This window comes from Manis javanica, chromosome 8 (assembly GCF_040802235.1).
Source record: "Manis javanica isolate MJ-LG chromosome 8, MJ_LKY, whole genome shotgun sequence".
In the NCBI taxonomy this organism is placed as follows: Eukaryota; Metazoa; Chordata; class Mammalia; order Pholidota; family Manidae; genus Manis; species Manis javanica.
The window spans coordinates 9,431,578-9,459,168 of NC_133163.1; the positions used below are offsets into that span (position 1 = coordinate 9,431,578).

The 27,591-nt window shown below is 48.8% G+C and overlaps 1 protein-coding gene across 5 annotated transcripts in view; it reads left to right on the top strand.

The window, feature by feature from the left end:
• The window catches only part of CLMN (calmin), a 111,820-nt gene that overhangs the window by 48,371 nt on the left and 35,858 nt on the right, over positions 1-27,591 (top strand). For all 5 annotated transcript variants that reach the window (XM_073241902.1, XM_073241903.1, XM_073241905.1 and 2 more), the window contains exon 2: positions 24,645-24,706. In XM_073241902.1, the coding sequence (XP_073098003.1) occupies positions 24,645-24,706 (62 nt within the window). The remainder of the gene's footprint in view (positions 1-24,644; positions 24,707-27,591) is intronic.

Here is a 27,591-nt window from a genome sequence, read left to right on the forward strand (position 1 = left end):
CATTTTAGTGGGGTCAGGGCAGCCAGCTAGGGGAACTGGACAAGTAGGTGAAGAAGTGCAGGACTGGTGTTCCAGGCAGCATGAATAGCATATGCAAAGGCCCAGAGGTACAGTGAGCAGGCATACTTGGGAGATACAAGGATGTGCAGTGGCAAAGGCGATAGATGAAGTGGGGAGAGGAAAGCGCAGTGCAGCTGGAAAAGCAACTGGGCCAGGCCCCTGGGGCCATGTGTTTGCACAAGAGTCCTGAATTATGAAGAGCCTTTGGGGGGCTTAAGCACTCAAGCTTGCAGTTGGACATGGCACTTTGGTCCTTAATTAGCTTGACAGCACATGCACACGATTTGGAACAGGTATTGCCCTGTGCTGGCCCATGGGGGTCCCTGAGGAATAGGTGTGCTGTGGTACTCAGGGAGCTCACACCCTGGAGGGGGTCAGCCCCACCCGCCAGGCATGAAAACAGGATCCCCACATAGATCAAGATCTTGTTTATCTGGCCTGCTCCCAGCTGCTCTGTGGGAACTGCAGCCTTCTTGTTTCCTCTCAAATGTTTCTTGAAACCCCAAGAGGCTGGAGCTGAGGTGGGGATGGGCGTGTCCTCCCATGTCCTTGTGAAGTACACGTCCTGGTACCTGCCAGGCTTCTCCACACTGTTTCCTCGTTGCTCTTGTGCCAGAGGTCAGGCTTGGTGTCGGGGAGCCGGTGAACAGCCAGGGTCCAGCCAGCACCTGGATCTCTATCTGTGTTCCCGGTCAGAACCAGACGCCCCTGCACCACCTCGCCCCATCCCTGCCCACAGGAGGCACCACCTGACTGCTCCCTCTCCTCTCCCAGCCCTGAGTAGCCTGTGCCCTTTGCTCAAGCCTCCAGGTCCAGCAGCCACTAAACACACACTCCCCACCCCCTACACACACCCTGCAGACACACACACACATACACACCACACAATATATACACATAAACATCCACACACATTACATACCACATGTGTACATTACACACACACACACACATGCACGTGCAACATGCACTCTGATACCTGGGCCTGCAGTGCTGGCCCCCACATTCTCCCTACCTCCTCCAGGATATTTCCTGCTAGTGCTTTCTTTCTCAGTCTTTCTCTCTTTATTACAGGCCCCTGGCCTAAGGATTCTGGCCAGCACCTGTTCATGTCAGCCCCCTGCACACCCCACTGTGCTTGGGGTCACCCCTTCTTCCTGACACTGGGCTCTTTGGGGTATCCAGTAAGACATACGTTACCTTCTTCTCTTGGGATGAGCCAATACCTGGAAGCTTCTTTTCCCTGGTGCATGGAGACCCTCTTAGCTTTTCCCACCAGCCCTTAGATTAGAGCATCTGTTCAGGAAGATGGAGACATGTCAGCTCCTTGTAGAACATCGCTGCCAAGGATACAGTGGGCATTCCTGAAAGACTAATGGAGAAGCTTGTGCAGCATAGTCACTAAACCATACGGAATAGCTACTGTGGGAGGCATGCCAATGGCGCTGATGCCTTATATGTCTAATTTTTAATTCTTACTGTGACACCTCCCCATAGCCCAGGGCCACAGTAATACCTTAGTAATTGCACAGGCGGGAAGAATGAATCTCAAAGTCTACTGGTTTGCTAGGGCTCAGTAACAAAGTACCACGGGCCGGTGCTTTAACAGAACGTGTTTTCTCACAGCTCTGGAGGCCAGAAGGCCGCTGTCAGGGTGCTGTCAGGCTTGGTGCCTTCTGAGGGCCATGAGGAGGATCTATCTCAGGCCTCTCTTATCTGGCAGGTGCCATCTTCTCCCTGTGTCCTCGCGTGGTCTTCCCTCTGTGTGTGTGAGGACACCAGTTGTATTGGTTCAGGGCCCACCCTAATGACCTCATTTTCACTTAATCACAGTTGTGCTGTGCTGGGGCTCAGGACTTCAGCGTACGGAGTTTTGAAGGGACACAGTCTAGCCCGTCACGGAGAACTCAGGCGGCTGGGTGGTGGAGCTCAGAAGGGAACCACATCTGCCGGGCTCAGAAGCCACGCAGGGCCAGAGCAACACCCAAAAGCAGCTCTCTGGAGAGGGCTGTCTCCTTGCCTTGCTCTTTGGGGTGGTCCAGGGTGGGGGATGTGGGGGGAAAGGCTGGAGGGAGCAGAACCTTCCCACAGCTGCCTTTATATTCTTACTCTGGGATATCCTGTGTTCCAACAGGAAGGACCCGGAGTGTCAGTCGTGAAAACTGTTCTTTCTACTGTATGTACCCAAAGGCATGTTGAAAGTAGAGCTGTGGGCCCAAATTCTAGTTCTCATGCTTTCTAGCACTGTGGCTCTGAGCAAACACCCTGAGCCTCGTTTCTTCGTTGAGATGTGAGGGGCTGATAGTGACGCCTGCCAGTGAGCAGTCTTGGTGGCAGGGGACAGAAGTCTAACTGGAACTAATCCAAGCACAAAAGGGAGTAAATCTGCTTACGGACTTCCAGGCAGAGACTGAAGAGGCTGCTGGCAGGCAGGGCAGGCAGGGCAGGCAGGCCGCCGAGCTCCAGGAGCAAAGGAAGCCAGGCCCCAAGCATTGCCAGCGGCGCGGCTTCTCTGTGTATTTTGTCTAACTTGCCCAGCAACTCTCTCTTATTTTGTAGACCAACTTTCTGCACTGAGTGGGGAATGTGGCCGCTGCCATTAGCCCCCAAGTTCAAGTCACCACTTCAGTCATGGGAGAGACACCCCTATTGGTCTCTGTGGCCCCAAGTCCAAAACTCCCAAGGAAGTAGCCAGTTAGCTCAGCTGGGGTCCCAGGCCCTCTAAGCCAGTCTGACTGGGACTGGGAGGGGCAGGGTTCTGAGATGTGGTGGGGTTGTGGCAGACGTGAGGCCATGTTAGAACATGGGGGCTCTGTACCCCCAGCTGCATGGCCGGTGGGGGAGCAAGGAGGCCGTCTCTCAAACAGGGAGCGTGCGCACCCTGTTATTGCAAACATTAAACAGGGTGGTGCTCCTGAGGGCTCCCAGCCAGCTGCCTGCCTCCGGACACACTAGCCCCCTTCTCCCCTAGTCAGTTGCTTATGTAATGCAAGTTAATTGAAAGAGATTGATTTGAATTAATGAGGTTCAGTTAAATTATTTTTAACACATAAGCACATAGTTATCCTATCAACAGAATATTCTACATGGCTGCTGCTGGGTCTCTGTCAATACATAGACACCTTCATTTACAGGTGGTGTCCTTCACACCCAAGAGAATGACTTGAAATCCATTATTTGTAGAGGATAGGGAGGAAAAATGAATAAAAACAGTAAGGAACAGTTTCTTGTCTAGATTCAACTGGCAGCAGATGCCTGACAGTTGTTTAATTGGATGAGCAAAGTATAAGTCGTGCATTTGCCTTTGGGTTCACTTCTCAAAGTCTCACTAGTATAAGCTCCAACCCAGGACGCAAGATCGCACATTGTCACTTTAGGGATCCCAAAGACTAACGGCCTCATTGTATATTTGGTCCAAAAGGAAGCTCTTGGGTGGCATTCAAGGCTCTCATCAGTTCTCCGCCTCCTGTCTCTGTTTATGCTCCAACTCTCCCTGCCAAGAAGCTGGGCTTCACGAGTCTCACAACCCAGCATTCATTGTTAGATGGATCACCCTGCAGCTTCCCTGTGTGCATGGAATGCCCTCTCCTTTCCCGTCCCCACCTGCTGACGTCACACTGGACCTTCACGATCCTGCTGCAGGTCCACACCCAGCCCAGGCCGTCCCTGAGGCTGGTGGCTGGTCCGCCCAGAGAGCCTTCTCCTGCCACCCACAGCTTCCCTGTACCTGCGGGCCCAGCAGGGTGCAGACTGGGACTCCTGTATTTGTATTTTCTCCCATATGGGTCCAGTGCATTGTTCAGTTCCATTTTTAAGTGAATAAATTAAAGGACATTTGGCCAGGAGCCACCTGGTCATCGAAGTGTCTTAAGTGAGTATTTAAGAGATGGTTGAGAAGAGGGGGTGTTGGGGCTTCATCTAGTGCCCAGTAAGCACAGGGCAGGTGCCCTCTGCTGGGCACAGCAGGTGGGATGTGCTCTAGGAGGCTGGCCTCTCAGGGAACCGAACTGTGCATAAAGAGAGCCTTTTCTAAATGTTAAGCATGCAATTATCTGTTGAATCATAAAGCCACTGGTTGCAGTTTCTTCAGGCAAAGATTCATTGTTGCTGACAATGCAAGGAGAGTTCCTTCCCACTAAACATTCATGAACTTGATCAGATGGTGCTCTTTTGTGAATAGTATGGGTTTAAAATGACCTGCTGACTGCTGTGAAGTCCTTCCTAACTAAATGCAAAGGAGTGGGAAGGGGAACTTGTTGCAGGGTGTGCCCAGGAGGAGGAAAGCGTGGGAGCATTGTTCCCTTGTGTCCCCCATATACCCACCACATGTCCCTGTATGGAGAACCTGGGCTCTGGAGCTCAGCTGACCCACCACCACCTGGGCTCAAATTACAGTTCTGCCTACTGCTAGCTGGCTGACTGTAGGCAAGTGACTTAACCTCTCTGTGCCTCAGTTTTCTTCTTTGTAACATGGGGATAACAATAGTACCTGCTTCATAGGGTTAAAAGAATTAAGATTAAAATAATTAATTTGGGTAAAATGCTAAGATTAGTACATTAGGAAAAATGAATAAAAACAGTAACAGTTTCTTGTCTAGATTCAACTGGCAGCAGGTGCCTGACAATTGTTTAATTGGATGAGCAAAGTATAAGTCGTGCATGTCCCTCTTGCCTTTGCTGTTCTGCTGTAAATGACATACGTGCTCCTGAAAACCACCACACTAATAAAAAAAATGGTGATAAGGAAAAATAGGGCTAGAGGCATGTCTTATATGTCTGGGCTGCTAGAACAGAGCACCACAGAGCGAGTGACTTAAGAACAACAGAAATTTATTTCTCGACAGTTGTGGAGGCTGGACGTCCAAGGTCAAGGTGTCCACAGATTCCATGTCTGGTGGGCTTGCTTCCTGGTTCATAGTTGTACCTTCACATGGGAAAAGGCAAGGTTGCTCTCTGGGGTCCTTTTCATAAGGGCACTGACCCCGTTCACTGTGGTTCCACCACCATGACCTCATCACCCCCCAGATGGCCCACCTCTCAATACTGTCTCACTGAACCTAGGTTCCAACATGTGGATTTTGGGGAGACACATTCGGTCTATAGCACCATGATAATGGTCAAAAACTTGTCAGTGGCCCATTAAAGAAAGAGATGGGAACCTTATAAAAACAATAGCAGTTTTATACCTGTTCTGTGGTTTAAAAATACATAGAGACTGCCACACCTCTGGCTGCTTGCCTTGACAAGGGCCTGCAGCTTGCTTCTGGAATTGGACACAGGATGCGGGCAGCTTGTGAGCTACTGGGAAGTGGTGGAAGGAGGGTGACCTGAGACTAGATGGCAAATGGTTTGCTTGGGCTGCCATAGCAAAGCCACAGACTGTATGGTTTAAAAACAGACATTCATTTCTTCACAGTCCTGGAGGCTGGATGTCTGAGATCAAGGTGCAGGCAGGGTTGGTTTCTCCTGAGGACTCTCTCCTGCACCTGCAGACAGCCGTCTCCTTGCTGTGTCAACGTTGTCTTCTATTTTGTGCATGCATTCCCCTGGCATATGCATGTCCAGATGTCCTCTTTTTATAAGGACTCTGGTCAGATTGGAAAAGAGCCTAACCTAATGGACTTATTTCAATCTAATCACTTCTTTTAAGGTCCTACTTCCAAATGCGGTCACATGCTGAGATCCTGGGGGTTAGGACTTCAATTTATGAAGTTAGGAAGGACACAGGTCAGCCCATAGGAACTTGTAACATTAGCTGTGGATGAACTTATAACACAGATTGTGGATGAGGTAGCCAGTGTATGTGTGTGTGTGTGTGTGTGTGTGTGTGTGTGTGTGTGTGTGTGTGTTCTCTGTTTCCTATTTAGCTCTGATCAGCTGGGTGCAGCTTTCCATATACATCTAGTGTTTCTTTAAAACAAATTGTGCATCAACAAATGCACATTTCATTTTATGCTTAATCCAACCCTAATGTATCAATTGCATCAGCACCAATTTGTGTTTTGAACAAGCACTGTAGGAGAGCTGGCTGTACGTGCTGCATGGTGAGTGCTGTATGCTGCTCCTCTGTGGGGACGACTGGCTTCTGGGTCGTGGTGCAGGCCTGTCCCAAGCACATCATCCCACATTCATATCATGCATGAGGAAGAACAGCCATATCGTTGCCCCTATTTGTGCAGATGAGGAAATGGAGCCTCAGGACCCAAGACTTGCCCAGCAGCACTGTGACTGGGGCAGGAAACTCAAGCCCTTTTGATCTTGATCTTGACAGAAGTCTTCATGTCTGTCTCCCTGTGAGAGACTCAGCCTGCGTGGGATGTTAAACATGCAGATTCCTGGCTCCTCCACTGGCATTTGGATCCTGTGAGGGCCTAGGAAGCTGTGTTAGTGAGCATCCCAGGTGATTTTATGACCAGGTGATATAGGTGACACTGTCCGGCATCACCCAGCATGCAAACATTTGATCCTTATTTGTAACTGTGATGATTAAAAGGTATAAAATGGCATTTTGCATGTGAGCAAGACCTCCTTCTGCAGGTGGGCCTGTCTCACCCACAAGCTGACCCCAGCCCCCCATGAGGAGTGTGGCTAAGTGCAAAATGGTTAGGGCATGGAGTCGAATCCCGTGCTCTTGCTCCCTGGCTGTGAAACTGGGCAGTACGCAACCTGGAGAGGCAAGCACAGTTTGTCCCATTTTACAGATGTGTAAACTGAGGCACACATGCAATCACTTCTGGAAAGCACTCTGCTTAGTGTAGATACAAGCTCCTTTTCTTTGTCCCCTTATCCTTTCCAGTTCGGGTGGTTGAGGGGGGTCACAGTGCCCGTGAAACTCAGGAGGTTTTGTGTCAGAGAAATTGTCTGGAGTTTGCAAAGCTGCGAAGGCTGAGGAAACAGTCCCCACACAAGCCTACCCTCATTTCTGACACCAACTGCAAGTGTGAGGGGTTCCAAAAACCACCCTCAGGTTTGATAATTCAGTACAAAGACACAGTACTGACTGAAAGCTCTTACATCCTCTCGTTGCCCTCCTGGCACTGATACGTGGCAGTACACACAGAGACTTCATTGGCTGCTATGGAAGCTCACATGAGCCTCAGTACCCAGAGTTTTACTGGGGCTTCAGTACATGATTGATGGTTTGATTGATTGCCCATGTGGTTGAACTAAGTTTCCAGTCCGAGTGGTACTGTGTGACCACAGCCCCCAACCTCATCACGTGGTGGGTCTTTCTGGCATGGCCTGCCCCATTCAGATTGAGTATGGGAAGTCCTGGCCCTAAACAAAAACACTCCTATCAGCTATGATATAAATCACCTCCTAGAAGCCAAAGGCAAAGGCCAGAACTCTCTTTGGGCAAGGCTAGATTCTGTTCTACTCAAAAGATGACGAGAACCAGCTTTGACTGGTCTGATGAATATAAATGTGCTCATGCAGACACAGGGCCGGGGCTGTCCGTCCGCAGTAACTTCCATGTGTCAGGTTCCAAACACTTTGTAAACACCAGCTCTCATGTCCTCCTTGTGCCAATCCCATGGTGCTGTGGATGAACCCCCACCTCTCACTGTTACAGACGGGGCGGTGAGGGGAAGCACCTTGCCCACCGTCACACAGCTGGGAAGTGGTGGTGCTAGAATGCCTGGAGCCACTACAGTTGGCTGCATTCGTTCTTCAACTTTTTAAAAACAGTAATGAGTTGGTGCCCTACTTCAGATAGCCTGCTCAACAGCCCCCTGGTGTTCCTTTGGTAATTTCCGGCCCCTTGGAGAAGGAAGGACCACCTTGAGTCCTCCGGTCTTGGGGCCAGACTCGGCAAGAGCTGGAAAGAAGAGGTGCAAAGCCATAAAGCAGCCTGGAGGGAAGTTATTTTTCAATCAAGTTGGGCTTTGCCTCTATAATCCTTCCCCTCTGCAGGGGCTGGAGACAGAAAACTCTTCTCTGCATGAGGAGACACAAAGCCTGGCTCCAGCCCTTGGACCAAGCTTAGAACCTGGGCCTTCAGCTTTGAGAGTAGGCCAATGTAAAGGAATGTGTCTCAGACAATCAGCAGGCCTGCAAGGTTCCAACTGATCTCTGTGAAAGAAGCAATTTAAAGGTTGGCAGAGGGGCCATTCACAACAAAGGCCCCACACCCAACAATTCTCCCCCCCTGCTCATTCCAGGAAGCAGAGTGAGTTTGCCTAAGACACTTGGAATTCCTCCCTGACCGCCACCTGCAGTCCTAAGCCCCAAATTCCCTCACCGCTCTTAGCCTCAGTTTCCTCATCTATATAATGGAGATATTAATACCACCTCACCAGTGCCCTGCACAGAACTTAGCAATTTTCAAAATTGAGGATAATACACAACCTTTGTGATTTTGACACCAGATTCTCCTTATTTTATAATAGATGAGTTCTATTTATAAAATTGAGAGCAAATGTGTTTAAAAGTGTGCAAAGACCACTTGACTGGGAGATAAGTCTCTGTTACTACATCTGTGATTTTTAGGTGCAATGAGTCTACGAGATGCATTTTGCAGAGTGATTGGACCCCATCTGTGAAAGTAACATCAAGTGCAGAGGCACAAAGCTGTTTCCGTGCACGGGGGCAGGTGGTGTTTTAGCATCGTCACCCAACAACAATGAAGATGCACATTGTCTTCCACCCTTCAACCCTCCCCTGTCCCCTCCTCACACACACATGGGGAACCCTGTGCAGATGCCAAACATGTGTGCCTCATGGGAAATAAAAAGCACACTCAGGAAACCTAGAGGTTAGAGGGGGTGATGTTTGTTTCCAGGTGGTCGCCTGAGCAGACTTCCTGTATTGTTGTTAAGAGCCAGCCCTCTCCTAATGGCTTTTCAAGATTTCACAATCTTTTCCACCTTCTCGAATACCTGTCCCTGTGCCACCAGCCCACACACCCAGCACACAGGCATTTGGCTCATCATCTCTGAGGCTGCTGTCCAATCCCCCTGTGTTGTTCCAATACCCCAAGCAATACACAGTATTTATAGGTCCTTGCTTATGCCTTAGTCTCTTGCATTCATTCATTCTTGGCACCCCATGATTAGGGACGGCCTTCCTGTCTTCACAGGGTGGCCATATGGGGGTTAACCTATGGGGTTTCTAGCTCTTCACAATTTGTAATTGTTTCTCATTTCTCACTTGGACTCAGCAGCACTATTTACTGAAGTTGGCTTTTTGAGCAGCAACTAGAAGTTGGGGGAAACATAAAGGAGAGAAAAGACATCAGGGAGAGACTGGTGCCTATAATCTGGCTGCTGAGCCACCCTGTCTCGAATCATTTTGCTCTGGCTGCATGAGAGAATGGAGACTAGTTCTGCATATTGTAAATTGCCATGGAAATGAAAGGGCCCACAGGTGCTTAGGCCCAGTGTGCCTGTTACCGAAGTACTTACAGTTACCAGGAAACTTGGAACTAGCATAACTGTTCAATAATAGGGCTGTGATTGAGTAGGCATTGATGGGTTTATAAAAACAAGGGGACATCTATCAGTTAGGACTGTGTTCAGCTGCAAGTAACAAAACCCTAACTTACAATAACTTCATCAAAAAAGATCTATTTATCTCAATCAATTGGAATCCCAGACATGGGCAGCCTGGGGCAGTTCTGGGGCCCAGCAAGGCCACTGAGGAACAGTACTTCTATCGCTGCCCTGTCATTCTTAGTGGTGGCTGTTGTGTCTTAAGGCTTCTCGGCTCCATGACAGGAAGGCAGAGGGTTAAAGGACAAGGAGCCCACCCCACGTTCTCTGCTCCTCGAAACCTCACTCCCTGACTTCCACTTCATTGGCCAGACTTTGTCACATCATGACCCCCGCAAGGGAGGCTGGAAAATTATCATTTTTAAATTATACCAACTGCCAGCCCAAAATTAGGATTCGGTTAAGAAGAAGGAAATAATGTGTATTGGGGAGGTAACTAGCAGTGTCTGCTGCAGCCCATCCCATTAGCTACCCAGCATCCACACATGCCTTCCTTCTTGCCATATCAGAACTCCTTTACCTTCTTCCCAAGGAGAAGGCCACAGAGTTTCATTCTGTCATTGCAGCCAGGGCTCAAAGTCCAGTATCATGAAGGGCTGTGCCAATTTCCCCATCAGTTTTGAATGCATCTGGTTCCCTGTCCCTATAAACTAAAAGACAAGTTATCTGCCCTCCTTGCCTAACACTCCAACACAAAGTGGTGGCGAAAAAGAGCAAAATAAATAATAATAATAGTAACAACTGTTGCCACTCAGGAAAGGTGAGAAGAGGTACCAGGCAGACAGCCAGCAGTGCCCACAATACAGAATACCAGTGACCACATTGCATGCTTAATATGGTCAAAATTATGTTAAAACAAGCAAGCAAAATAAAACACACAAAGGAATAATGGAAGGAAATAAGCTGTTGGAATAATTTAGTCACTTTTTTCTTTCTATTGTATTTTCCAGTTTTTTTGTTACAGGTCTCTACTAATGTGTTAAACAGAAAATTATTTGTGCGATACTGTGTTTGTAAACATTTTCCCTAATGGTTTCGAGGACCAAAAAAAAATCAGAAATATCATCCCAGGCACAGGGTTAAAGACATAGCAACTTTTTAAAAGTAAGATATGAGTTCTATCAATTGTATGCCTATAGTTAAAATAAAAATACAGCCAAACTTATCATAAAAGCAATAGTCTCCCCCAGCTGCCCCTACCTTCCGACCTGCTCCCACAGGGAATCCCTTTTATGGCTTTTAGACTTTGAAGCCAGGGTTCATCCTTGGCAGTCATTGTGGTTTTGTGTGGGAGAAATGACCAAAATATGTGAAATTGCTAAGACTGCACCTCCGAGAGTCTGCGTCCTTCTGCGGAAGGACCTGCCATGGTGGCAGGAGGCAGTGACCTAAATTGGAAGGACTTAGAATAGTTCTGCTAATGAGTTCCGTCCTGGTTTACTAGGAAGTCTGTGCCTCGACTGTGGCGGCTGATGTCGTGGTCGGGGATGAGGCTGGCAGGCAGTACGTGGAATGGTAGGACACATGCTTGGGGGCCGGGTGTGAACCCTGGCTCTATTCCTTACTTGCTGGGTGACGTAACTGTCCCTGCCTCGGTTAGTGCAGCTGTAAGATGGAAATCGGGAATGTTCAAGGTAAGGACTGTTGTTTTTTTAACATCTATTGATTTATTTAAATTCCCTATTTCTCCTGGCCCTCATTGTGACATTTTATATTTTTCTAAGAGTTTATTTTAGTTATGTTTTTGAACTCCCAGAATGCAATTTTTTTATTTTGGTTTTAAAACTGTTTGAATAGAAACCCAAATAAGGGCCTGCCAATGCAATAGGTTGGTGTCTATAGGTTTCCCTTTGTCTCTCTTTTTTTTCATTTACAGTTTGCTTGTTGAGGAAATTAGTGAGGATGCTTCTAATTGTAAGCCCACAGAAATTCACAGGAGCATGACGAAGCTGACGAGTTGCATTTGCGTTCAGTGCAGAGGTCCCACCGAATCCTGAGGCCAGGGTGCAGCAGGACTGCAGGCATGGGCCAGAGCATAGCTCTCCCTTGCACAGTTTCCCCCTCCCCATCTACCTTGCCCCATCTCTCATCTCTCTCTTATTTTCTGATCAGTCTTTTTGCTCTCCAGTCTGCATGGCAGCCTGTAGTCTCCAAATCACCCTTTCCCTTCAAGAGACCAGGCAGAGGGAGCTGGAATCAGCCCCGTTCTCAATTTCCAGGGTGGCACTCAGGCCTGGCCCTGAGCAAGTGGCCATGTTGTTGGCTTCCCAGGTCCTACTATGCTTACCAGCTGGATCACAGCTAGGGGGTGGCATCCCCGTATAATGGGGTGCCCTGCAGAGCACTCAGGGGGTGCACACCCAATGACAGTACCTGTACCATAGGTTGGAAGCAGGCAGAGCACCGGGCACATAGTGAGCCCAAAATACATGGCAGCTCTAGCAAACTCTTAAAAGAAATCAAGATTCCCTCAAACAAAATGGTGCCGTGGAGCATTGCACCCCATTTCTTATTGAGGGGCAGGCACAGCACTTTAATTGGCCATTCACTTAAGCCAAGTTCCACAATGCCTAGCCTGGGCCAGGTGTGGCCCTTGGCCAATGTGTGCGTGTGGTGGTGGTGATGTGGTCAGGCTTGTCTTCTTGGTACCCAAACCTGGGCTTAGAAAATGCTGGCCTGGGAGAAACCCCTTCGTGGAGCTTGGTGCCCTAAGCAGCCCCACGGGAGGCAGGGGGGTGGCTTCAAGGTCACACTTCCACTGATAGAGCCATAATGATCTGTGCCCCAGGGATGGATGTCCACCAGGCCCTGGGGCCGGTACACTGCAGAGCTGGTCCCCATGCTGATTCCTGGGTATATTCTTCTGGGCTTTCTTGGTTCAGTCCTATAGGTTCTGCCTAAGGCTATGGCTCATATTGATGACCTGAGCCACACTGTGAGCAGGAAATGGAAGTTTCAGGGGACAGGTGCAAAAGGGAGAGGACCTAGCTTTTGTTTCTAGAGCCATGCTGGTGAGGTTAGGCTGCCAGACTGGAGAGTCAAGGCCACAGCTGGGAAGTGAGTAATCCAGACTGTATGAGAACGGGCTTGCTGGTTTTGGAGGCCATCTACAATGAATGGATGGGTAGCTGGGTTTTCCATTCATTTATTCATTCATTCACTCAACAAACATCTACACTTAAACACAAGGCAGCATGTGGGGCGGTGACAGTGATGTACAAGAAACACTACTTACTGATTTACTCACTCACGCCTTCATTCATTCATTCATCATACCCTACCTTCTTGAACAAAAACATTTAAGGTAGCTTACCTGACCCATAAAGTTTAAAAGTACATAAACAATAGAATCCGTATTGATATTTTTGTAAAAACTGAAGTCTGGGGGAAAGTTAGTATCCAGATTATTTGTAAAACTTGGACTTTCAGATTTTTCCTGACAGCAAAACAAAAAAGGAAATTCCCTTGTTTTTGAGGTTCCTGTTGCCCCAGAAGAGGAAAATCTGAATATTTGCAGTAGCCCTGCCTTTTTGTTTAAGAACCTGTTCAAGAATCTGTGATAGGCTAGGTCCCTTCTTTTAGTGGACTGGTGTGTTTTTATCGCCTGCCTAAGGGCACAGATTCATTTTCAAGTAAAAATTCACCCCTATAACCCTGTGACTAGAAACAGCTTTCATAGCTTGTCTGGATAGAAGAATTACAGTCATTTTCAGGAGAAGTAACACTTCCTTCCAGCACACCAGATTTTTCATCAGCCTGATAAACATGTACCAGGGCTTCCTAGTCAGAATCAGCTGCTGTGGAGTATCCATTTGGTTTTAGTTTTTCTCTAAAATGTTAAGATTTGAAGAACTGGAACTGTCTGGCCTCTCTGGGTAGCCCATTCCTCTGTTGGTCAGATCTGAAGGCCTAGTTCCCAGACACCAAACCAAAGCCTGTTGTCCTCTTTCTCCTAACCGTTGGTCCCACTGGACCTTCCCCCTTTCCACAAGACACGCTCTCAGATAACGGAGCCTGGCTTTGGAGAGGTACTGAGCTCTTTGTCTTAGGGGGCATCCAGGAGGACTCTGGGTGACTGCCTTTGTGGTAGTGTTGGATGGGAAGCTACCCTCAGTAACCTTAATTTCTGGGTTTTTGGGGTGCTAAGAAAATGGGGGCGATTACTTTCCTTGAACAAAATTTAATCTGAGAAATTTTACCTGTGAGTTGTGCCATTTGATTTTTGTTTGTTTCCATTTCAACTTTACAAAGGAAGAGAAAAACATCAGTGAAGATGGTCTGGGGTCAGTTTTCTTCTTCATCCTCCCTTGGATTCTTCAGAAAAAAAGGGACATTTAGTCAAGGCTGAGGAGTAGGGGATGTGTCTTAACTTGATTTGAAAAAGGCCAGTTGCTGAGGAAGGAAAACAAAGGCAAGAATTATGCAAACGTCTGGTTGTCCAAATGTTACTTTTCTTACTGGCTTTGTTGATGGAAGGAGAAAATCCAAGGAGAATTTTGACTTGCCAGCATTCAGCACTGAGTAGTTCTGCTCTTTCATTTCCCACATACCTTCTGCCTCTCCACCCGGCCACGGCTCTTTGATTTTCTTATAACAGAAACAGAAAGTGAATAAACCCCTGCTCCTAAAGCCCAAAACTGAATTTTTAAGCTGGACTTTGAGAAGTATGCCACCAGTAAGGTCTAGAGTGGCTGCTTAAATCAGGCAGTGGGGCTTATGGAGTCTGGGGCAGGCCTTGACTAAGTGTGGCCCACTGCCTGTTCATGTGAATAAAGTTTTATTATAACAGACTGTGCCCAATTAATTATAGTCTTGGCTGCTATCTCACCACAGCCAACTGGTCTCTGGAGTCCAAGTGGCCTGCAAAGTCTAAAACATTTACTATCCAGCCCTTGACAGGAAAAATTTGCTAACCGCTGGCCTAGAGCGGTGGTTCTCAGCCCTGGCTCAGACTCAGAATCAGAGGGGAGCTCTAAAAATGCAGATGCCTGGGCCCTTGGCTCTAGGGATTCAGATTCAATTAGTCTAGAGCACAGTCCAGGCCTTTTACTTTTTAAAGTTTCCCCAGGTGACTGTCATGTGCAGCCACATGAAGAATCATGGGTCTAGTCTCAGTGGGTTTTTGATTACAGCACTGGAATTTGCCATTCTACAGAGTTTCTGCCCGGTGACAATGATCCAACCTTGACCTCAGTGTCAGAGTGCTGCCCTTTTGTTGTGAAGCACCATGGCTGCGGCAGAAGGGAGGCCTTATAATGATAAAATCCCTCCAGTGACCCTGGAGATGACATGTCCTTGAAGAGGGTTGAAGGGAAAGGCGGTGTGTGTGTGTGTGTGTGTGTGTGTGTGTGTGCATGTTCTCAAGGTTTGCATAAGTAGTAACTTTTGTCTATTTTCATACAAATATACTTCAAAAAGGAGCCAGTGGAGTGTGAAGCGTTCGAATTTGTCAGGTTGGCACAGGTCAGCCCCCAGGCTCCAGCTTAGGCAGCTTCTCCTCTCCTTCTTGCTAATTAACATGACATGCTGGTGGCACTTGCAGCTTGAGAAGAATTTGGCACTTCTTGCCTTTCCTGTCACAAGCTCCCTTCACTACCCCTGCTGCTCTGGGGTAGGAATTTCAGTTCACACAGTGTCACTATTTGTTGGCAGGTACAAGTTGTGAAGTGGATTTTCATAGTTTGAAGCAAGTGGGAACCACCTTGCCTGTCACTGACGTTGTCCCTCAGGCGGATCCCAGTGCTTTCTGCCCCTCCCAGCAGCTGTCCCCTTGGGGCTACCACTGGAATGTCCACCCTCTACCACTTCATCCCAGTTTGCCTGGGACTTCCCTAGTTTTAGCACTGAATGTCCCATGTCCTGGGATGCCTCTCAGTTCTGGGCAAACCGGGACCACTAGTCACCCTGCACTAGAGATTCTCACAGCTGACTGGCCTTTGCATGTACGCGAAAACATTGGTATTTGAAGGGTGAGTACGAGGTCGTATTAAAGACAAATGTGCTTAAAAATGCAAATCGAGGTCATTTGTATGAAGTTGAGTGTTTTTAATCTCCTTTTTAAGAAATAGCTGAACCCAAGAGGTCCAGCTGATTCTTGTTAGGCCTGTTCACCTATGTTTGGGGACAAAACACCTTGTCAGCCTTTATTCTGCAGTTGAGCCAACCTGGGCATGAAACAGATCCTTCCTGAAGGTTCTTCCACAAGGCGTTGGCTTGGAAGGGGTCCAGCCGGCCCAGCGTGGTGCTGTGGGGAGGGCCTCGGCTCGCGGAGATGAGGCTGCATTCTTCTCTCAGCTGTACCACCAGTCACTTCCTCGCCCTCAGACTCAGTATCCCCATTCACACAGGACACACCACCGCTCCCTGTTGCTGTGAGGATTAAGTGGATTTAAGTGATTCTGACCGTGCCAGCAAAGGCTTCATAAATATTGACTCCCTCCTTCCCTTCCCTCCTGAGGAGCCCGGCCCTCACTCGAGACATCCGTCAGCCAGAGTGGCAGCTGCTTTAACAACCACCCCCACAGGGCCGTGTTAACTCAGTGAAGATGTAGTTCTTACTGACTCAGCGTCCAACAATGGTGTTGCCCTTGGATGGCACTATCGGGGGGCCCTTTTCCACCGGGAGACTCAGGAATCCAGACTCTAAGCTTTTGTGGCTCTTCCCCCCTCTCCTCCTTAGTATTGCCTCCGTGTAGTGGTCACAAGGTGTAGAGGACGTCCAGGCCTTGTCTGAAAGTGGCATACGCTGCACTTACTACATTCTATCGGAGGACTCAGTCATGAAGCCCCCACTGCCTGCAAGGCAGGCTGGGAAATGCAGTTTGGCTGTGTGCCCAAGAGGAAAAAGAAACTGTTTGGCAAATACATGTGGCTGCCTAAGTCACTGGCCGTAAGCACCCAAAGGAGACATCCCCGATTAATGGCTATCTGTCTGTATCTCCAAAGCAGGATTCTGCAAGAAGTTGTGATCAGTTTTATACAGAAAAAGGGTCTGGCTTAAATGAGCTTGGTTCAGACCAAGTTAAATACATTTCCCAATGGCAGGACTTATCAGAGCCTTTAATGCACTGATCATAAATAACCCTAAGAGGGAACAGAGAACACATTACTTCCCAGAGATATTGGGCTCTTCCTTTGAGAGTCCTTTTAGAGTTAGGCTCTGCAGAATGTGGTTTGGAGAGCAGTGCTTTAGGAGTTACTCAAGTTAGTATTTGGAAGCCTGAATACTTTCACAAAATAACTGGTATAAAGAAAATCACCAGAATTTGTGGTCCACAGTGGAGAGTACAGTCCCCCAGAGATTGTGTCATCAGGGGTTCATGAGTGAGTCTTGATGGCATATGGAGAAAATACTTTTCCATCTTCTTTCCTTCCTTCCACCTCCTCCTCTCCCTGTCTCCTTCCTTCCTTGTGGAACCTGGCAAAGGGGCCCCTGGGGACAGGGTCCACATCTTCCTGTCTGTGGTGGACGTGGCATGGCCTTCAGCCTCGGATACTTGGCCGGGTGTGTAAGGGATCCGTACAAACCACTTAAACCCCTGCCTCAGGTTCAGCTGGATGCGGCATGGCAGTCCGCCTGGACTGGTCATGTCACCCTTGTCTGCCCATCTGGGTGGACGGCAAAGTCCCTTTTCCTAAGCGTGAGTTTTTATGGCTGGCTGGCGTCATCTGTCATAATAAAAGCAGACTGAGTTTTAGCCCTGAGGTTAGACAGAATCACTCACAGAAAAAAACTAGAGTGGGTTTATTTTTATTTTAGTTACAGGCACCAGCCCTATATATCTATTATATATATAGCTTAAAACTTAATTTGGTGTGTAATTGGGACTAGCTCTTTGGAGCCCTGGGTTATGTGTTTTGGAGCAGCTGAGAAGTAGGGGCATGGCGGGGCAGGACATGGTATGTTAATTGGTGGCCTCTGGGACCTGTGAGAGAATTGGATTGAAGTCCCCAGTTAGAATGAGCTTGGCAGTTTTATTTGAGTCTCTTCGGGCACATATTGCGGAGGCCACCGGTTTGCACCAGCTCGAGCAGCCTGCTTGCTCTCCAACCTGATGCCCTTATCCCTGGCCTGCACAAGGGGCAAAGGAGAGAAAGCAGCAGAGAAGACAGAGAGGCGAGGGGGCTCTGCCAGCTCTGACCTGCCACTTCTCTGTACGCTTCTGTGTAGTTGCATGGCGCTCGGCCTGTGGTCCCAAGGAGGGTTTTGCATTTTATTACCAAAGTCTCGATAAAAAGGACTCGGGTCAGAGCAAACATTCAGGGAGGAAAAACAAAGGAAATTAAATGCAAAATCATGGCTGGTGCAAACCACATGGAGGCCTTGGCTTTAATACCGCCAGAGCCAAGGGGGGAAGTGGCCCCCAGGAGTCGGAACCAAAGGATGTTGGCCTGGTATTCCTGAAGCCTGGCCCCTCTCCTGTTTAAACCGAAATTGCCATTTAATTTGTTTCTGAGTTTTATTTCTCAAGTGAACCAGCATGGGACCATGTAATGAGGTTGGCGTTTCTGGGAGGTGTTGAAAGACGGAAAAGGAGGGAACCATTGAGTGGGGCCAGGCCACATGCAGACAGAGGAGCCCAGGTCTCCCAGTGGCCAGCTGCACCGAGGGCTGGAGGGGCTGGTGGGGCCTGCTCCTCTGTGCCCTGTCCTTGGGGCAGACCTGTGGTCTGGTGGCAGTCCAGCTGGCAACCCGAGAGAGAGAGAGGTGTGTCTGCGCCCTGGTTGAAAGATCCCTGGGGGCCCACCCGAGCCGACGGCGTGAGGTTGCATGGCTGGAGTGAGCCAAGGAGGACCCGTAAAATGAGAGGTTGTCTGAGCCACAGAGAAAAAGAACATTTGGGAAGGAGGAGTGGGTTTCCCAGACAGCGGAGGAAATCAGCTGAGACCAAGAATGAGAACACATGTGTGAGCATCTCAGGAGGTTGCTAATATGAGGTGGGGAAGGGGCTTCGGGACCAGGCTGCTGTCAGAGGAGCCCCTGGAGACTGTCACTGGAGTCTGTGGCTGTCCCTGGAGCTGAGATGGAGGATGGGAATGAAGGCCTGCCAGGATCTTGTCCCCCGCGAGCAACAGGAGTAAAGGTTGGAAAGAGCAGGGTCTCCGGCCACCCTCCTGGACAGAGAGGGTGGTGGGACCTTCACCCTCAGGGACCCTCATACTGGGGGCAGGGAGAGCCCTCCAGCTGCAGCCAGGGTAGCCAGGCTCATCTCCCAGATGACCTGCTCTCCCAGTCCTAGGTGTGTGACATCCACACCCACCTGGGGTCCAGGTGGGACCCACCCTTCCCTGCTGCCACTGCCACCCCCTCCCAAGCCTGTCTTGGCTGCAGAGAGCCAGGCAGCTCCTCCTGGCCTCAGGGCTGTCAGGTCCACTTGGAAGGACTTTGGCTCCATGCGGACTTGCTCGGAAAGTCGCCTGCAGGGCCCAAATATGTGCCCCCAAGGTGCCAGAAATTGTGAGGATGAATGAGTCTGTTTACTGAGCTTATGCATGTGGCATGCACAGGCATCTTTCCATGTGGCAGAGGGAGGCATTGTCCTTATTTTACAGAAAAGAAACTCAACCTCAGAAAAGGTAGCATCGTATCAACGGCTGTGTTTATTAAGCACTTACAACGTGTCCAGGCCTGTGCTGAGGTCTTTGATGCTTTGTCCCATGGAAACCTCATGACTGTCCCTTTGCCCCTTTCTTTGTCACCTGCCTGCACACTCCCCCAGCTACCTAATGGCCTGAAGAGTGACCACAGCTTACCTCCGTCCCCACGCCTTGGTGACGCCCTCCCGTGATGTGGTAAGGACAGCTCCAGTGCACTGATCCCCACCGTACAGATGGGTACGCTGAGGCCCCGAGAGCAGAACCCACCTTGTTCAAGGTCACTCAGGGATACTGTCAGAGCCTGTCATTAGCTGAAGCCTTTCTCTGCTCATGGGAGGGAGGGCTGAGGTGGGAGCCTTGGCTGCAGCCTGAAGGGCAAGTTCCCTAATGTGTCTCCTCCTCTACACCAGTCTCAGTGGGGGAGGGAAAGTGAGATTTTGGTTTCCAAATGGTGCTGTAGCTCTCCAGGGACCCTGCCGTGGTGGAAGGTTCAGGTGTCCTGGGGGCTTCACTAGCCCTGCCGGCGCCCCTCAGCCTCCTGCACCTGTGGCTTGGAGGAATGAGTGCATAGAGATGAGCCACATCTCACCCCACCTGCCTCCCTCCTTCTGCCCGGGCAGTGCCTCTGAAGCTGAAAATGAGTGCTTCCAACTGACCCCTCTGGGTGGATGTCACAAAATAAGTCTCTCCTGCAGGAATCCTGGTCTGCAGTCCAGCTAGGTGAATTCCAGTTCATCTCTCTGGAGAACCAGGACCTCCCACCTATATGAATGCAGTGACTGAAGCCATTCTCAGGAGGAGCCTTTTGGGCAAAGAAGGAATGGGAATGACCTTTTTCCTTGCCCAGTGCCAGTAAGCGATTGCACTTCATTGTTGCAGCAGGCCCAGGAGCTACATCCACGTCCCCACCTTACGGTCTGCTGTGGAGCCCATGTGCCCGGCCGCAGACCGCTGGTCTTTCTCCTGTACCAGGTGACATGCCCATTCCATTCTCTATTCTGTCCAAGATGACCAAAGAACCATGCCAACTGTCTCTTCCCAGCAAGACCTGGGTTCTCAAACTATATATGTCATCACCTGCTAAGCTGGTTAAATTCAGATTCTCAGGGCTTAGCCCCAGAGAGTGTCAGTAGGTCTTGGATGGGGTCCAGGAATTAGGATTTTTACTGTCACCCCAGAAGCTCTTGATGCTAGTGATCCAGGGGCTCTGCTTTAAGAAATGCTGCCTCACTGAAACTATGTACGTGTGTATCTATAGGCATTAGCTCTGCGTGTGTGTGCTGCGTGCATGTGTATGGTTCTGGAAAGATGGTCAATAAAATGCCGGCAGCAGTGATCTCCAGGTCTAATGAGATTTTAAGAGATTTTATATATAGTTCTCTTCACTTTCCTATGTTCCTTCATTTTTTATAATGAGCATATAATTTTATAAATGGATAAAGCCATCAAGCCCCTCCTAATGGGCAGGGAAGAGCAGAAATATGATACAGGGAATATTATGGAGGAAGTAGGTTTGTGGATAATGTGGACATAGGGACAAAGGCCACAAGGGTAAATGAGTCTGTTTTAACCCTCAGAGCCAGTGCCCCCTTCTCTGTGGTTCCCACCTCCAGAGCTGGCCACTGGTGGCCTGGAGAAGGGCAGAATGCAGTTTCAAATGGTCTGTTCTTTGCAAAGCAGGGGCCAGAGTCACGTCTGGGCATTTGGGATGGTGGAGTTGAGCCAGAAGGCTGGGCCTCCCTTCTGTCTCCCTTCCCAGGGTCCCGGGCCTGGTGAGCCCCTGTTCCACGCCACGCCCACCCTTGGGCACCCTGGCCCGCCAGGCAGCACCGGCGATGGCAATTTTACAGCACCGTTATTACTTTTCTGTTGCCCAGCAGACCCACACCAGGCCTCACAAACACTCCATGAGAAGGCCAGACCCTTCCAGAGAAACGGCTTCCTACACCTTTACAATGTGAGAGCCGCGGTGGAAAAAAGGGGCCATTGGATTTATGGAAACTATATAAAGTTTATGGAGTCTTGGCAGGCCAGAAGTAGAAAAGGCCTGCAGGCAGGGGTGGGTATTTTGAGATGAGGAAGTCCATGAAAGGGGGTCAGACCTCGGTGTTGAGACACCAGACAAAATGCCCCAAGTCCAGGGCGTGTTGTGTGGCTGTGGGGGCCGGAGAAGGTGACCCTTATGGGACAGCTATTGGGGCTGCCTCTGGGGGGGATCCCATTGACTCTTCATGGCATGCCTGTGAGGGAGGCACAATTGTCCTCATTCTACAGACAGGACACTGAGGCAAAGGTGTCTTGAAAGTTATGAGCCCATCCAAGGTGGCCTGGCTTATGGTGTGTGGCTCTCAAGGGGACGTTCTGGGGCAGGCTAAGTTCTGGCAGTCTGTCTCTCCTGTGTATTGAGTGATGTGTCCCAGTTTCAAGTCCAGAAAACATGGTTTCCAGACCCTGTTTCAGTTGGGGACATGCCTGTCACATGCAGTTTAGTCCCACGGTCCTGTTGGCTCCTTGGTCATCACCTTGCCTTCCCGTGGGTCAGCTCTGCTGTCAAAACTGAATTGTACCCAGACTCACCGTGGGCCATGGCTGGAAGGGAAGTCTCCCAGAAGCTGACTCTGGGTCGGGGAAGGGCTGGGATGCTGTCCATGCCTTCAGGAGGCCTTGTATCCCGTTCTGCTGTGGGACCCTCCGGAGTAGTACCCCTTGGGGTCTGAAACCTCCTCCCCCACCCACCAGCCCCAGACATTTCCAATTCATTTCTCCTTGTCTATGTGCCTTGTGGGGTCTGTGTTTTGTCTCCTGCTTGGCTGTGAGTTCCGGTAGTACAGAGGCCACAGATGCTTAATTCTTTATTTCTGATTTTGCCCACAGGGTCTGGCATAGTTCCTGGCATATACTCATCACTGAATAAGTGTCAGCTGGGAGGGTGGATGGGTGGATGAAAGGATGTATGGATACTTAGTTGGCTGGAAGGATGTATAGATGGACGGATGGGTGGGTGGGTGGATGGATGAGGCATATACAGACTAACAGACAGCCGCCTGCTTGTTGGCACCCTTCCTCATGGGTAGACCCACAGCCCAGCACAGGTTCCCCCAGGCTTTCCCTGAGCGCACTTCTGTTTCAGGAGATAAACTTTGCTCTCTTGGCCACCATATGGAGAAACAAGCCTGAGTGTTTGAATGTGTGTGCAAATACTTTACAATCCCATAAACTTGTTTAAAGACAGGTGGGGGTGAAGATATAAACTGGGGCAGCCTTTGGGGAGGGCAATTTGGAAGTAGCTATTAAAATTTTAACTGTGCCTACCACTAAGACCCAGCAGTTCCACTTTTACTTGTCAAGCGTGAGAAATGTATTCATAGGTTTTGTGCACAAAGAAGCACATGCCAGGGCACTTGGACCAGGATGCTCATGGCTACTCTGCTCCTAACTGTGAAAAACTGGAGATAGCTAAGTGCCGTCAACAGAGAATGGTAACTAAACTAGGGAACAACATACCATGGTAAGAAGCTACAGAGGCAGAAATATCTCAAATGGGGCTTGAGGTGGGATTTTCTCCAATATTCTGCAAAGTTCTGAGACTCAATAACTCATGGCCCCAGCAAATGCCCCTCTCCCTACTCATTTCTATCAGCTTCTTTTCCGTTCTCCCTCCCCTCGCTCCCCTCCCTCCCCATGAAACAGTTTACTGGAATTAGATCTTTAATTCTTACGCCTACATGCCAGTGACCTTCCCTTCCAGAAAAAGGGGGAATATGAGAAAAAAAAAGCAGTTATGTGCATAATTACTGTCTGCTGGCTCCTCAATTAAAAAGATTGAAAGGCACAATATTAAAATTTGATTTATGGACCCTACTATCTACCTAATAACGAGGCTGAGAGGAAAAAAGAACCATAGTCATTATGGAAAACTATACCCTTTTTTCTCCCCAGAGATAAATTGCCTCTCATTTTCTTATTGCTAAAGAAATGTGAAATGGTTTTAAGCATATGTGTTATGTTGAAATCCAGAACATAGTGATTCAGGAGTCATCTGGCTCAGACATTTCCAGGAAGCTTCCTGAGAGGCATAGCAGTTGAGCTGTAGGGGGGCTGCTGGCACAGGCCCCCCAGGCCCCAGGCCCAGGCCCCGGCGCCTCCAACAGCACCAAGCCAGCTAATGCCATGTGGCCCAGAATGCGGCTCCTAGCTGCAGCTTTGCCGCTTATTAGCTCTTTCACCCTCAGTTTCTTCATCTGTAACATAGAAACGATAACCTTTTGTGACGCTGGGTGAGCACCTCCGTTTTCCTACCTGCAGGTTATAATAGTTCTGTCTCTAAGAGCTGTAGTAAGGATTCAGTTACTGAATGTGTATGAAGTGCCACAGAGCGAAGGCTTGCGACATCATATTCATTTGGTCATTGTTACTATTGAGGACGCCTTTGCCGTAATTGGAAGAGCTGGAATTCAGATCTTCCATTTCCAGGGTGCTGACGGGGGGCAGGTAGACCGGGGGGTGATGCACAGCTCAGCGTGTCTCCAGCTGGTGCCCTGGGAAAGTCATGGTACCTCTCTGAGCCCCATTTGGTTCATCTGCAAAATGACAGTTTCTACTTTGCAGGCGGTGTTGTCAGTTTTAAAGATTAATGGAAACGAAGTGTCTGGGAGGCAACTAGTGCCGAGTAGATGGCAGTAGCCCTTGAAAAGGAAGGCTCTTTCCTAAGAAACCTGTTTGGGAAACGCTTTCCCTGGGAGAAGGGATCTCTGTGGCGGTGTCCCCTGCTCATGGTGGTGTCCCCTGCAGAGCCCCAGTGAGCAGGGAGCCCCCCTTCCCGGAGGGCACAGTGTATTCCCCGGCTCTAAAAATAAGAAGGACAAAGAAAAGATATGAGCTGTTGTGCCGGGCACTGTGCTGACCTTGACTTGCAGTATGGCAGATTTCTTTTCAGCTGGCAGTGAACTTCTTGTTTTCATGGGTCAGCTCAGACTTGGGGACAGGCAGCTGGCCCACGGACACAAAGCTGGGAGGTGACAGGGCTAACAGTCTGATGTGGGAATGCCAACTTCGTTCCCCCACACTGTGGCACATTCTAGAGCCCCATCCTAGTCCCTAATCGCCCTCTCCTCCATGCCAGCTCCTAAGGTCATCACTCCTGCCCGGCAGGTGTGTGGCACTGTCACTTGGTGGTTTTAATTTGTATTTTCCCATAAGCACATCTTCACCTGGAGAGCTAACTGTCCAAATGCTCACACTGGGTTGTGTAGAACATTTTGTTTTGTGTGTCTGAATTCATAGGGATTTAATCTATTTAAGATGCTCTGGGGGTTGGGCTGGGGGATGTGGGTTCTAGGTGCCACCCCTTCCCAGCCCCCTTTTGGGAAGGGCTCCATTCATACATGGGACCCTCTGGCTCTGTCTGCTGTCCACCTAGAAACCCTCTTGTGAAGAGGAGGGAGGGATTTAGCACGTATTTCTTTTCACCCAGCTAATGACGCTTCTCTGTTTCAGTTGAAAGGGAAAATGTGCAAAAGAGGACCTTTACTCGATGGATGAATCTACACCTAGAGAAGGTAAGAGGGCATGTGTGTTTTCATCAAGTGGAAACTGATCCATACCTGCAGGTGCGGTTCAGTAGTGTAGCAAGGGGAATGGTGGCTCTGTGTTTTCAATTGTTACTATTTTTTTGTTCATTCATTTAAACATTTATTGGGTGCATGCTCACTGCCAAGTATCAAGCTCGGTGCTGGGCACATGAGGGTAAGTGAGGCATGATTCTGTGCTCACGGGGTCATTGGTCTAGCTGGGGAAGAAGAGGGTCTATCTTTCAATAGGAATTGATGAGCAAATATTAGAAGACATTCATTGTTGAACAACCCAGACACGTGTTGGAACTTGGGGCAGGGGAATCTTGGGAGGCTCTCCTTAAGAGCCATTTGTGGGTATTTGGATGGATTTATGCCAGAACTCTTGACACCTTTTGTTTTTTTATTGAAGTTTCATTGATATACAATCTTATATTGGTTTCAAATGTATATAGCACAGTAGTTCAACAGATACCCAAATTTTTAAATCCTCACCCCCTCTAGTGGGGTTGCTATCTATCAACACATAAGGATGTTACAGAATCATTGACTATATTCTCCATGCTGTCCTACTGTCCCTGTGACCAACTTATATTGTGGTTGCAAATTATTGTGCCCCTTTATCCCCCAACTCTTGACACCTTTTAACAAATCCGGACTCCCCTGGTCATCACATAATGTTGCTATTGATCAGTAATATTACCTGCCATTTGGTGCATCAGGCGTCCTGCTTAGTGTGTCTTATATGTCCTTTAATCCCCATGACAGCCCTCATTACCCCTTGCTGAGGAACAGAGGCTTGAGAATTCAGTGGTTTACCTGCAATTCCACACCCAAGAAGGAAGGTCTTCTTGTGGCTTCTCTTGCACATTCAACTTAATGGCCCTTCGCCCCTATTTCTTTCTCTCGAACATTCTCTGGCCAGGCAATTCTGAACTGCATCTTGTCTGCAAGCTTCTTGCACACACATACCATAAAAGAAAAGCAGCTGACCCAGGTCCTCCGAGGGGCAGGCGCAAGGATGAGTAGCAGAGGGAGGGGCACTTGGCTGACTCAGAGCAGAAATCCGAGCCCTCCTTACATAGGAGGTTAGCCTAAATTGCCCTGGGGCTGAGAGAGGAGAGATTATTTTCCTCTTTGTAAGCGTCAGATCTATCCCAATTCATTTTACTCACTTCATTTCTTTCTTCTTGATTCCATTATCTGCTTGTCCAAACAGATCCATTCAATCATCTCATTTCTTTTTGAAACTTGGTCGTATTCTAGTAGCCCGCTTTAGTGAGATTAGGTATGTGTATTTTCTTCTCTCCTCTCCTCTTAAAAACCACAAGGGTAACTATTGACTGTCCTTAGCATTAACCCAGAAGAAAGGTTCCTAGAGGAAATCATTGAAATGGTTAGAAAGCAGAGAAAATAAATGTGGTTTTTAGGAAATGGAGTTCTTGACCGAAATTCTAATTCACATAATTTACCTTTAGGCCTATAATCTTTGCCAGGCAGCATTTGAACACCCACACCTCTTTTCCCCTCCTGGAGAATGGGTTACACTTGACCCTGGAGGTTCCTGAACTCTCCAGGTGAAAGACTTTGTATCACAGATGAAGCATTCTAAATCATTTGCCGGTTGCTTTGACTATTGGTGCATTTTCGGCAGTTCTCATAAAGCCAAGTGTTATTTTTGGAAAAAAGGAAAACCATTCCCTAAACCAAAGTTGATTGAACTCCTAAATTAATGCCTGATATGTGTCAGGGTAGCTGGAAAATTCCTCCTGGTGGATAGAATATCACGATGGCATATTTCTTTCTTTCTTTTAAAAAAAAAATAAATATAGAAAAGTCGAGAGGGTAATGTAGCAAATACCCAGGCGCTCACTCACCACCCCGGATGAGCCTGTTGGCATTTGTCATGTCACGGATTTTCCCCTCGGCCATGCTCCTGTCCCTTTTTCGGGGCAGGTGGGCAGCACCCACACTGAAGATAAATCAGACAGCACCTGAACCTGATGCCTAATAAACAGGGCAAAATTAACAGCCATGTTTCCAACCTTGAGACTTTCAAGAACAACCTTTCATGTAAAGGAAACCGGGGACTCCTTGGGGAGTTGAGCTTAACTGCAATTTGAAGGCTGTCAGAAATATTTACTGAGTCTCTGGCTTCTGGAAAAATTCCTTAATTTACTGAAGGAGTTAGATCATGAAGAAAGCCCTGGGGGTGCTGCTTACTTGGCCATACCAATCTCATGAAGCCCACGGAACATTTGGGGCTGAGGAGTGTTTTCACTGGAGCGGTTTCATTTTCTCCTCCTGCCCTCATGCGGGATGGACCCCAGCCAAGGCCCTGTTTGCTGCTGCTGAGGCTCTCACAGACACTGTCAATGGAAATTATTCTTCAGGTTCTACTCAAAAGCAAGGCTTGGCCACGGTCAGGGTTGGTAACTGGAAATTTTGTTAGTCCATCCATCAGGGGCTGTTTTGTTCGGGTCTCACGTTTTCTGCCTCACATTAACAGGAATAACATTTCCGTAAGACTCTGAGTAACCTGATGCCGTCATGCGCGGTGTGGAATGCCCAAGGAGCTGCGGGAGTTGGCAAAGAAAATAATTGCCTGTGGTTCAAAGTTTCTGCTGCCCTTGAAGCAAAGCCCTTTTCTGTGCACCTGTGGGAGGAATCGCCCTGTATTTTGACTAAGTAGGGGGCCTGGGGGCTTGTATAAGGAGTAAGGAAATGCCACCTTCCTTAATAAAGAAAGAAAACATGGCCCTCCAAGCTATCGTGGAAAGGAGGCCTTCCCAGAGAAAAGAGTCCCTGGACCACAACTCCATGTTGCCAGGACTTTCCTTACCCTGAAGTCCCTGGTGGTCACAGCTGCCACC